Here is a 13,283-nt window from a genome sequence, read left to right as displayed (position 1 = left end):
TAACACCTTGATGATCACAAGGGTTTGCTGAGATGCAGAATCTATGACAAAGTTGCATGTTTGACCATCCAGCTTTCCTGTCACGTACATACTATGTGTGCTTGCCATTTTACACTTATCTGTTGGGAATTTCACAATGGGCATCCCTCAGCACCAACCACTACTGGTTTCCCGAAGCTGATTTATTGTTGGTATTTTTCTTACACTGGCTTCTCAGATGACCTTGCTCCCCACCGTTCCAACAGCCTTTCTGGGTAGCAGCCTTTCCTGCTGTATCATCTCCCAAGTGGGATGGAAGTTTCCAGCATTGAGCTCTCTTGTGCCCAGGTTTGTTACAGTGCCAGCAAAGTCCCTCAAACTTCTCTGAAAGCTGACCTTTTCTGGCCTTAAATCCTGATGACTGTACCAACCTTGGTACTCTGTGCTGGACTTAACGTAGGATTCAAATTCAAGAGCTCTGGCCATTGCATCCTGCATAGTAGGGGTGTGTGCTTGCTTTACTCGTATCTTCAGTTGTGGACTGTCCAAGGCATCTACAAACTGATCCCTTAGCAATAACTTGAGGACATTGGATGGCACAGTTGGGTAGGCCTTGTGTGCCATACTTTCCAAATCCTGTGCCAGCTCTTGTAGGCTCTACCCTTTAGCACGGACTCTCATCCTAAACCTAGCCCTGTGGACTTCGGACAGATACTGAGTTCCATACCCGAGTTCTAGAGCCGCTACCAGTGCTCTATAGTTATGCCTGTCATCTGCTGACATGTATTTCCAGTGGTTGTCCCTTCAAGCTCATTGCCAAATATACTGCTTTCTGCTCCTCTGTCTATCCATTTATCTCTGCCAGGAGCTCAAATTGTGCTCTATATGCTTCCCACGGTGCCTTCCCATCAAATTCCTGTGGCTTCCTTCTTACTAGATCACCCCTATTGCTGACATTCATATCTGGGATGTGACTTCTAACAGGAAAGAAGATGTCCGCACTAGGATCTAGCTGCGGGGTCTGGAAGGGGCTTCCCATTGCCTATGGCTGATTAGGTCGATGGCTAATATATCCTCCTTGTGTAAAATACAGTAAATCATCCTTTAATGTATTTAATTCACTTTGAAATTTGTTAATGTTTTAAATTTGTACTACTTTCCACTGTTGTTGACTTTCCTGTAGTTGCTGCTGACTTCCTGCAACTGTTGGAGACTTTCTTCCTGTCTCCTTTCTTGTTCCAGTTGCCACTGCTGTAATCTCTCTTCTTGTTTCTTTTCTCATACTTCTTGTTTCTTTTCTTTTTCCTACAACAACTGCTGTAATCTCTCTTGTTTATTTTTCTGTTTGAGCTGCCATTGTTGCAGGTTTTCTTGCCACTGCTCTTATCTCTCTTCTTGTTTCTTTTCTCGTTCTTCTTGTTTCTTTTCTTTTTCCTCCAACAACTGCTGTAATTTCTCTTTTTGTTTCTTTTCTTTTTCCTTCAACAACTGTGTAATTTCTCTTCTTGTTTATTTTATTTTTCCTCCAACAACTGCTGTTATCGCTCTTCTTGTTTCTTTTCTTTTTCCTCCAACAACTGCTGTAATTTCTCTTCTTGTTTCTTTTTCTTTTCCTCCAGCAACTGCAGTAATCTCTATTCTTGTTTCTTTTGCTGTACTTGTATTGCTGCCATCAAATCTGCTAAGCTGTAGTTTGATTTGCCGCTTCTCGTTTCCATATTTTTTTTTTTTGTCCCACTCTCTGACACCAATTTGTTATGTCTCTGGTCATTTGTTAATTTCCCTTATAATTTCTTTCAGATGAAACTTTAGCGATACAAGTCCTTTCTTAAATAAAACTAGTTTATTCTTTCTCAATTCAACTTTGTAATACACTTAATTTCCACAGTAACTTTAAATACACGCTATAATTCACAACGATTTATGCACTTACTTCGGTCACTACCGCACTTGACTCAATTGTCCGTCTTTATCTCTGCCTGTCTGCAATTCAATTCCGATTAATTTGTCTCACGTTATCCGGCGCACTTATATACAGGAATAGAGGATGCCTAGGACATACTGGATTATTCGTGATGTTCCCCAATCCTTCTAGAATATCATGATGTGTTACCAGCATCATGTGACTACCGCTGTCGTAACACTGCCCCTTCCTTAGTATTGTTCATCCTGAACAATAGCCAATTACATTAAACCAATAAACAATTAACAATAACTTAATTAAATTTACAGAATTTACAAACACACAATTAAAATTCAACAAAGTCTCTTAATTTTACGGGACGCATCTTCTTCCGTACTGGTCTCCATCTCGTTGGCTTCTGCTTCATGTGGGGTTCATCTGCTTCATCAGGAAATGTCCTATCATTGGTAACAGTCACATCAGTGGTAGTAACTTCATCAAGGGCTTCAATGTTTCCCTTCTCAAAACCAAGTAGAGTTTCTTCTTCGACAGTGGCTTTTCAGGTGACATGTCTTGGATGGCTTCAGAGACTGATAAACTATTACACCAATAACCCTTTCTTTCCTGACACTGTTAAGGTTATTCCCATCTAAATTATACCTATAATTCAAATTATGATAATCCATATACATTGTTTTGCATGTATTATAATTAAAACCCATTTGCCATTTATTTGCCCAATTCACTAAATGATCTAAATCCTTTTGTAAATCAGCAGTGTCCTCTTTACAGCTGTATCAAATTATTATTCATTTGATTAACCATTGCATAGTTGAACGTACAATGACATTCTGATTCTATGTTCAACTACCAAAGTTGAAAGTTTAACCTGAACGAACTTAAAAATTGAATTGTATGTATGTAACTCAGATGCATCTTATTAGTTATTTCTTTAACCAAAGCTTGGTTGAATGTAGAAATAATGAAATAAATCACAGTTCTGTGTCTACTTCAAGTTAAATGTAGAACTTTTCGTATTTCAAAGTTGAAGGCCATAGGGTATAACTTAAGATTTATCTTGTTAGTTCAGTGAAGAGCAACATGAAATCTATGTATACCCATTTAAAATTCAAAGTTGAACTAAATATATGTTTAATTTAGAATTTAGACTTCCAGTTTAAACCCAAGTTATTTAGGTTCACTTTGGTACTAAGAGTTCATATGATAAAACTAAATGGTGGCCATAAATATGGTCACAGTAAAAAAAAGTCACAAAATTTTAATACCCAAATAAAATGTAAAGTTATACAACAGAAAACATTTTAAAGTTAGTTATTTATTGCGATAATAACATGCTGTACGATATGTAACATTATATGAAAAGTAAATGGCATATGCACATTAATAACACAACTTACATAACTGTTGTACAAGGATATATATATATATATATATAAAAGGAAAAAGCTACTTGTCTGACTTACCAATAGTTGAAAAACACGACTTTACATCTGACCTGAGGAGTGTGGTGCCTTACGTGACCTCACACGAGATCAGTCTGGATTATGATCCTCGATGTCTCCTCATACATTTCGTACATTATATATTGAATTTACTAACACATCATCTAATCTAAGCATTTCTTCATTACATTTCATAATGTCATGCTTCTTGATAAAAGTGCACTCTACAAACAGTCTGTTAACTTGACAAGTATATCTATATATAATGCAGAGTCAAGAGCACTTTTATGCCTGAATATAAGATCAGTAATCACATGAATGAGTGGAATAATTCAGTAATTTAACTTCTTAGAACTTAGAAATTATAAACAAATTTTCAAATTGTGATTTTTTTCCAGTGATTTTTTTCATACTAAGTACTATTTAGTATCAAACTTTAATGTTTTCTCATTACTGTTTAGTTTCAGTAAATACTAAACAAAAGTTTACTATGATTTTAGCAATGTTCAAACCATGAATGTGTGTGAACTGAGGAAATAAAACTTATTCAACATTTCAAGACAATCCTCTTAATCTTATTAAAAGTTAAATATTGATCTTTCTGTCCTTCTCCTATGTGCATTATTCATTAATGGTTTATTGTCTGTAACTTATATTCATCTATAGTTTACATTTACAAAATTAATGTTAGTTTTTTCTGCAATTTAATAATAACACGAAAGTTTATCTGGCTAATTTCAGCTAATACTTACTGCAAGTGAAATTTTATCTGAATATTTTCTTAAGTAAAGAAATTTATCTGTAAAACTGGTAATAATCAAAAGCGTTGCAAAATAATGAGTGACTTTGCTCAGTTATTCACAGATGTATAGCATAAGCCTTGTCCTACAATGCCCATTTTTTTCCGGACACAATCATTAATCTCAAGTACTAGGTATCATTAAATTTGGTTAACCTATACAAATAACTGAAACCTGCTAACTAAACTTAAAGACTGAATTGTGGTTAGTTATATTTATTCTTTTCATATATTGTAAATATTATTATATGAAACACAACTGCAAAGCATTTACTTAATTTTTGTCTAACAAAAAAGAACAAGACATGCCTGCCACTTTTAATTTATAGTATATTTATTATTGACATAAAGTAAACCTTTGAATTTAAGTTCCACTATTCAATCACAACACAGCTGAATGTGTTCTATCATATTTTTTCTACTGAAATAAAACTAAAATAACTAGTAAACATTGCATGAGAGTACACACTCATGCACCTACAATGTTTTATATGCACTTTTCAGATTAGAACAGTAAAATGTGGTTTTCTTACAAGGTTTAATTTGAACAAAATATTATTTTTTAACACAAGAATAAGACATGAGACACAGATATAATCTTACAACCTAATATTTATCACTTGCCATGCTTAAGTACTGGACAACATGGGACCTATTGGTCAATCTTGGCTGTTCCATCCTCTAAAGTAAACTAAAATAATTAATAATTAAATAAATAAACGTAAAAGCCAGCCCTTATCATTCATATACTTATAAAGTGTTCTCTTAAACTCACTTACATTTACTGCCTCCACAACATCTGAAGCCAACCACTCTCTTAGAAAAATAGAACTCAAAATGTCTCCTACCCTGCCAAAAATTATATTTGTGTCCCCACCATTACAGACTATACTGTATATAAGTCAGGGTTCGAGTTATCTTCAGCTAAGACAGCTTTTATTTTTCTTAACAAGGTGGTTGGCATTTGAAAAGAATTGCCTTCAAATATGACTGATGTAGTTAATTTAAGAGAATTTGAAGCAAAGCTTCATAAATTTTTGAATGATAAGGGCTGGTTTTTATTTTTAATTTATTTACATCAATTACACAGATAAAGGAGTGGTTAATACATTACTTAAGTCTGCTAATGACATTAAAGTTTCAGTGTTATTGACAGTGAGGAAGAGGATGCTACCTTATGAAAGGAGTTGGATTATTTGGTGAATTGGATTAATAAATTGTAGATGACTTTTAATTATAATAAATGTAAGATAATCCATGTAAGATATAAAAGTTTGAATTATAAGTAGAATTTTGATGGGAATAATCTTAATAGTGAAATGGAAGAAAAATATTTTAGTGTTCTGATTCATACTGATTCAAATACTGAATACAAGTTTAAAGAAGTTATAATGAAAATGTATAGGTCATTAGTTTGGCAACATTCGGACTGTTGTGTTCAGTCTTGGGTTCCTTGCTTAAGAATTGTTGGATAGGGTTCAAGGGAAGCCTTGCAAGATGATATTTGAGATGGAAATGTTATCATATGAGGATAAGTTAAGATCTTTGAACTTGTCTTCTCTCAAAAATAGAGTTAGAGGGGATCTGATTGAGGTTGTTAAGGAAATTGATAATGTTGATGCATAATCTTTTTTACATATTTAATGGTGAAAATCATAAGTCTATGGGACACAAATATACATTTTGGCAGGAAAGACGTCATCTTCAGCTAAGACAGCTTCATTTTTCTAGCAGTGTGGTTGGCCTTTAGAATGAGTTGCCTTTAGATGTGGTTGATGCAGTTAACTTTAGGGAGTTTAAAGTAAAGTTTGATAAATATTTGAATGATGAGAGCTCACTTTGAGGTTTCTTTTTTTTAAAGATTTTTGTTTAATTTAATGGATGGGGCAGTTCAGATGGATCAAAAGGTCCCTTGCTGTCCTTTAATGTTATGTTATGGGTCACAAGAAGATGAGATCACTCACATGCCTGACAAAACGAATTGGTAAAGGGGTAGTGAAAAATTTACATGACTCTCAGGGAAGGCCCAGTATTTCAGTTTCAAAAACATATACCCTATTTATTAAAAGGCACTTCTTTACTACATATAAGACAAAAACAATGTTACCCCACTGTCTTACTTTCATTCACATTCAAATGTTCTGAAGACAATGTTGTAACATCGAAACATGTAGAGTCGTCAACTTTTTGAAGTCCATAGATAGGCCTAAATAAAATGTTTTTAATTGTGTACCAGTTTAATGTTGAATATTATTTATGATTTTAGTTTCAGTGTACTAACACTTTTCTGTTTGTCAGCTTCATTGAAGAATATATTTATTCAATCTTTGTTGATATTTTTTATTTATTTCTGAAGAAGGTGAATTTGAAACTAGTACAGTAATTTCTTCATATTACCTTAAAATGAATTCATTCGTATGATAAGTCACTTCCTTAGAAGCACTTATAACAGATATTTGGTATTCTAATACTGAACATAACCAGATAAACCATTTTTTAATAATACAGTGCTTTTGTTACAGTCCGAGTTCTGTTATAGTAGTATAGTCTTGTAAATCTTATTCCCCCTAAAACCACATTTCAGTATAGTTTTTCCACATCTATTGTTTATCGAGCTAAGGCAAAATGTTTCTGAGTTTCCAAAAAAATGCAGTTTAAGAGTGACCTTTCTAAGACTTATGGAAATAAGATCATTAACTTTCTATCACTATTATCTACTAAATCCAATGGATGGAGAAAAGTTAGTTATTTATTCATTACATATTTCAATGTTTGTATTTATTCCTTAATTTCACAAATTGTTTGTAGAAAAAAAAAAGTTCTCATTTCTACTGAATATATTTTTTGGAGGCGAAAAAATGTAGCAGAAAGTTCAAATAGTTTTTGTATATCACTTTACATATATGTGTAAACACACACATACAGAAATTAGACTTGGCATTAAATCACATTAAAAATTTTTAACAGCAGACTACATCGGGCCATACACAAGAACAGAATGTTATGTGAGATAGAAATATTAGATTTAAACAAATGACAATAATATAACAAAACTAAATAAAATAGTGAGAAGCTATTGTTGAAACTAAGGAAATATGAACACAGTTAATAAGAAGAGTTTTAAAAAAGTAAAATAAATAACTTGGACAATTCTTAAAAAAACATTAAAAGAAATAAATGAAAAATAAAACAATGTGTGTGTTTACTTAACATATAAAGAGATGAACTCTTTCCCAAAACCAAAAGGACTTATACAACCTAATTTAAAAATGTTTTTTTTAAATTCTGATTCTTTGGTTTCTGTTTGAGGAGGGGGGCATGTGATATGCCAATTATTTTAATATACTAAATGGAATGATCAGAAATACAACAATAAAAGGTATGAATTTTTTATATGAGCATATGTGTTAATAGAACCTGTATTTTTTATATATTTTGTAGATGAACTGAAATTTAAAATTTGAAGATATTTTTGGAATTAACTTTTTGTTGTCTTATGCTTAGACATAAGTAACAGCTTTTAATAACTTGTAAATGAGTCATGCCCTTACCATCTTGAATGGGTAAAGTATGGCCTTCTCCTAACAATGAAATAAAATAGCGTTTATAAATTCCTTTCTCTTTAGCCTTTTCCAACATTTCAGCACAACCATCCAAACTGTCTACATTCTCATAACCAAACTCCTTTATCTAAAAGAAAGTGACAGATCACCATATTATATTTACTACAACAGAATCAAAAATCCTCATGTTTTATTTGACACAAATTTCTATTATATATTATATTAGATGTAATAATATGTATTTTCCTTAATATTTTTTTTAACAAGACATTATTTCACAAAGTATAAGATTTGTACAAGTGATGTAGAGGACAGAGATACAAGATTAAAAAGGTATTCTAACAAATCTAACAGTTTAATACCTTTGAACACTGATAAGATAGAATGTTCATCTATGTTATAAATAGTGTAATAAGTGCATACAAGTTAATAAAAAATAAAAATGTATTTAAACAGGTAAATGGTTCTTCAAACTGTGAACAAAGTGATTTTGTGACTTTTTCTTAGTTATCCTTCAGATGCCTTCCAAATATACTTGTAAGATCTGTAACATCAATGACAATTTTATAGTGCTAAATTATGCCTACTGGTTACATGAAATTTCGTTTAGAATTGGAGTTCTTACTCATCATAATTTCAGTATTTTCCTCAAGAAAGAATTTGGTTCAAAGTATGAATGAAGTTATAGAGGAAATTTTCATAACAAACTAAACAACAGATATATGTTGATGATTCACAAAGTTAATTTCAAAGAAAATCAACCTTTAATAGACATAATTTTTTCAGATATTTCATTCGTATCTAAATACCTTTATATGTGCAAGTAAACAATGAAGCTTTCAAATAAAACTACTATAAGCTCTTAAAAATATTAGAAAACAAAGTTACTAAAATATTTTCATACTATTTTGGAGAAGAGCACAACAAGCAATGTTATGAAGAACAAAAGAGTTATACTACCAAGAGCAATTAATTACATAAACCATACTTTTTATTAATTTGCCCTTTATTTACATAAAATCATATTTTGTGAATAAAAAATGAGCATCCACATACCTCCATTCCAAGAAGTCCCGTTCCTGCCAGGACATCCAGTATTCGAGAATGTTTATCCAGTTGCAATTCCAGCAGTGCGTCTCTAGTGAAGTAATGACCCATATATCCCCATGAGAGAATGTTCTGTCAAAAGAGTAAAGTATCATAAATATAAGTCTCATTTAACTCTTCAGTATTTGATCAGTAGTCTAGCTAAAAATAAAATAAAAGTAGGTGATATCCTTTATGAAAATTATTACTCTACGTGATCATTATCTAAGAAAGTGCAAAAGCCATTCTAAAGTTATTGGTTATAGCAATGACCATTATGTATGTATTTCCTTTGGGAATATATATAGCTACTGTATAAATAGATTTACCTCTGCAATAAGCAAATTTCAATGTGTAGCCTTTCCTTATATAGTCAATGCCCATTCTCTTGGTAGGCTGTAGCTAGTTCTGTATTTATTCTAGAATTATTTTAAATGCAGGATGGCGCTTCATACTAGGATACATTTATGTTTAAAAATAAAATGTAGAGATTCCCATGAGGCTACATCCATTAAAACATATTCTCTCCACTGTCTAAACTGTGATGAAGATCATTCTGCCCATTATTTCTAATGTCTAGTTCATCTCAATATCTTAGCTTGTGGGCTAAAGACAATCTTTCTTCTCAGGAGGCATGTCTTCTCAATCATTCTTCTCCTCAACCATTTCTATTTTGATTCTAAAACACTCTTTCAGCCACACAGTTATTTTTGGAAAAATGTTACAGTTTCAATATAAAATTAATTGAAATCTACTGACAAACTGTTAAAAATAATTGGCAACAGCAGAACTGAGGCAATGAGTGGAGTTTAAACAGTTACAAGAAGCTCTGATTTGGAAAGATTATTGGTAAGTAAACTTTGATTGTGTCACATTCTAACAAAGTAAATTTGGATGTGTATTAGTCTTTTCGTAAACTGTAATATAACTTGATTGGATAATTTTGAGCGACAACACTAATTCACTAATTTTTAATAATTCATTAATTACTAACTGGAGTACCCGTCCCCTGTATCAAGTTATGTAAATTCATGATTAATGAAAGATTATCTTAGGATATGAAAAGTTGCTTCCCTTAAATGTAATTGTAAAAACGGGAAAATGCCCATAAAAACTGCAAAACACAAAATATGAAACCGCAAGTTTGCATGTTTCTCTGCATGCCAAAAAATCTTCATGCCAAATTTGGTGAAGATCCATCAACAGGAGGCAAAGTAGTGGTAAAAAACGCCCTTAGAAACAACAAAACTATAAATTTTATATGTATCTCCACATGGACCCAGTGAACCTTCATACAAAATTTGGTAAAAATCCATCCATAAAAAAACAAAATGCAAAACTGAATATCTTGATGCATTTATATTTATCTTCCTAAACCACTTAAAGAATACAGCATTCCTTTGTTCTGATTGTAGTCATACTATAAAGTCACAAGAAAGTGACAAGGCATTCACTCAGAGCGTTTTCAATTCTGTTGATTGACAACATATACTCAAAAATGCATTAATCAATGATCCGTTCGGCCATTTAATAGGTGTTAATGTTTCAAAGTCTCTAGAAAACATAGGAATAATACCTACAGTCGAAACGCGGGACATTTCTTCAGTATGTTCAATGACGATAAATTATACAGACTTCCATAGAGGACTGTACATTTCTTCGATAGCAAGGAGTGATCACTCGTGTTTTTATTCCTCTTAATTGTAGTTTGTATGTCAGAGGTATCACGACATTGTTGTCTTCAAAGTAATTCCTCGCCGTAAAATACGATGTTTATTTTTCAGGAATTTTGTTTATTTTCATCACCATGGTCTGTCTGAGATAAACTGTTTAATTTTACCTGTTCAACTGTTAGTAAGTTTTTAGAAAATTCTATAGTATTCAGGGCCACAACTACTGTTAAGTTGCCTTTTTTACGTAAAAAGGTCTAACCGTTGCTTGGTTGCATAGCTTTTTAATTCTGTTACATTAAACTTCTTTGTTTCCCTAATTTCTTCTTTTGCTATTGCTATTTTACAGGCTAATATATAAGCGCACTGTCATACAGATGGACATGCGCACGTCTCTTCAGGATACGAACAAACGACTTTGTTATTTAATCATTTCGTATTGAAACATTGCATTTGACTGATAATAGCTACTCGATCTTCGGAAATTAAAAATTTAGCTAAACCTTCTTGTGTTTCTGGTTCCTTGCCAATACCATCATTGTCGCCTTTATTTTTATTTATTTAATTTTTGCTACTTTAAAATGAATTTTCGCCGTTTTTAACTATTTTTGTAATTTTACCTGGGTTAATGCCGTCTCCAGGAAAAACATCATTTCCATTTTGTGAAATGATTGATCTACACGGTTACAAAATCTTCTCAGAATATCTTTGTAAAAAAATTCCAGAATTATATTCTCAAAAAATTTCTTCAACTCTGTTCTTTGTACTCTGTGAACAATTTATAAGGCTGTTGAAAGATTCAGCATTATTTATTGTAATACCAAATTTTGGAAAATACAAATTACGTAACTTTAGAAACCATACTCTTGAATTGTTTGTTATGGAATTTTCAAGATTTTTGTTGTGATACTCCAGAAATCCCTTGCTCCACTTAACTTTGAATGTAGTATATAGTTCTTCATATTCGTTAAACTTTCTATATCTAATAATTTGAAAACTTCATTTGGATATGCAAGCTTATCTTCTATTTTTCCATTATTTTGCATAAGCCAAAATTTTACATCTTCCGGGACGTGATTCCAACAATTATATATTACTTTCTCTCTTGCGGTTTCTTTACAATATTTTTGCACAAGCCAAAATCTTACATCTTTCAAGATGTGATTCCAACAGTTAAATATTGCTTTCTCTATCAGTTGCTATAGTACACGTTAGCTCATTGAGAACTGGGAAGAAAAGAAAAAGAATGTTTTAAAAAATGACGATGAGATATATATTTGTTTCTAATACTAGAGAAAAGCAATGTATATTACTATGTTTTCTATAATACCTACCGTTACTAAATAATCGCCAATACAGAATATAGTGTCACAACTTGCCCAGAACTTTTTATATGTCTATGATACAAAAACCATCTCTGAAAGTAACTCTGGTGAGCCAAATACAATAGCAAATTCTAGTGCGAATGTGAAAAACCATACGTAACTTTCTAAAAGAACAACTGTTTCTTAACTTGGGTAGACGTCACTATGTGATATTTTCTCTTTCTTTTATTCAATTTTCTCTGATTAATTACTTGTTTTGGATCTCGTGAATGGACAATTTTGGAATATCCCAACAGACTATTTTTAGACACCAGTTTACGATATATTTGTTTGGTTCACTTTACTTTATGGAATGTAAATTTGATGGCAAAGCATGTATGTGAAATCTTGCTGTGTGTCATAATTTCTACTTCTATGTGGAAAATAAGATACATTAGTTTCGTATTCGAGGTAATGAGGTGTTTGCACAGATAAATAATGGTATATCGTTTAGCATGATGATATTCGTTCATAATAATTGGAAGTTTTTTGTTTTTTTTATCCCTACACATCTCCAAGACGTTTAGTTGGATCACCAATCGTTCTTTTCGTGATCAACAACGTTCTGGGAAAGGTGGATCTGCACTTCTTGCAGATTTTCTGGTGCGGCATAGCGGCTCATAGAATGACTCTGAGTTTTTCTCTTTCGGTGGATGTATTTGATCACGCCAAAGATATCATAGATTAATTTACTCTAGTCCTGCCTAATCAATTTCAATTTGAGGGCAGGCTTGTAGAGATCTTGATGAGTAATAAAATGAAATCGGGTATACGCGCGCTCCACGCTTGGTATTGCTGGCGCACTAAAATAAAGCTAATAAAAAGGAAAAAAAGGTCTCACAGATTAATTTATTTTAATCCTGCCTAAAAGAATTTCAAGTGCCGGCTATTGAGAATTCTGTCTTGATTTTTGTTAAATTAACGAAAAGTAAATTATTATTTATAGTTTTGGAACTAGCCGTAGTTTAATTGTCCCTGTATGTCTTGTTTATTTTTCCTGTCTTTTGTTGGCTTTATAATGTTGCTTATATTAGGATTTAGTTTGTGTAATAAATTTCTTTTCCAACATATTGTTACTTCTCTGTTCGTTATTTAATTTTCCGTAAATTCGTTCCAACGAAACTTTAGCGACACAAGTCCTTTCTTAAAAAAAACTGGTTTATTCTTTCTGGTAAGTTGGTAGACACACACATGTAAGTTGGTTGACACACACGTGTAAGTTGGTTGACATACACATGTAAGTTGGTTGACACACACGTAAGATGGTTGACATACACATGTAAGATGGTTGACATACACATGTAAGTTGATTGACACACACATGTAAGTTGGTTGACATACACAGGTAAGTTGGTTGACATACACATGTAAGTTGATTGACACACACACATGTAAGTTGGTTGACATACACGTGTAAGTTGGTTGACATACACGTGTAAGTTGGTTGACACACACG

The 13,283-nt window shown here is 32.3% G+C and overlaps 1 protein-coding gene across 2 annotated transcripts in view; it reads right to left on the bottom strand.

Annotated features, from left to right (window-relative positions):
• The window catches only part of LOC106458984 (malonyl-[acyl-carrier protein] O-methyltransferase-like), a 25,430-nt gene that overhangs the window by 10,096 nt on the left and 2,051 nt on the right, over positions 1–13,283 (bottom strand). Inside the window, exons 1-3 of one of the 2 annotated variants that reach the window (XM_013918550.2) lie at positions 10,374–10,886; positions 8,764–8,886; positions 7,696–7,834 (exon numbers count right to left, since the gene is read on the bottom strand). In XM_013918550.2, the coding sequence (XP_013774004.1) occupies positions 7,696–7,834; positions 8,764–8,886; positions 10,374–10,391 (280 nt within the window). In that variant the 5' untranslated portion in view covers positions 10,392–10,886. Of the gene's footprint in view, positions 1–7,695; positions 7,835–8,763; positions 8,887–10,373; positions 10,887–13,283 lie in introns of those variants that run through there. The other variant, XM_013918549.2, reaches the window with a different exon arrangement.

This window comes from Limulus polyphemus, unplaced genomic scaffold (assembly GCF_000517525.1).
Source record: "Limulus polyphemus unplaced genomic scaffold, Limulus_polyphemus-2.1.2 Scaffold541, whole genome shotgun sequence".
In the NCBI taxonomy this organism is placed as follows: domain Eukaryota; kingdom Metazoa; phylum Arthropoda; class Merostomata; order Xiphosura; family Limulidae; genus Limulus; species Limulus polyphemus.
This window is presented reverse-complemented; position numbering and strand designations above follow the sequence as displayed.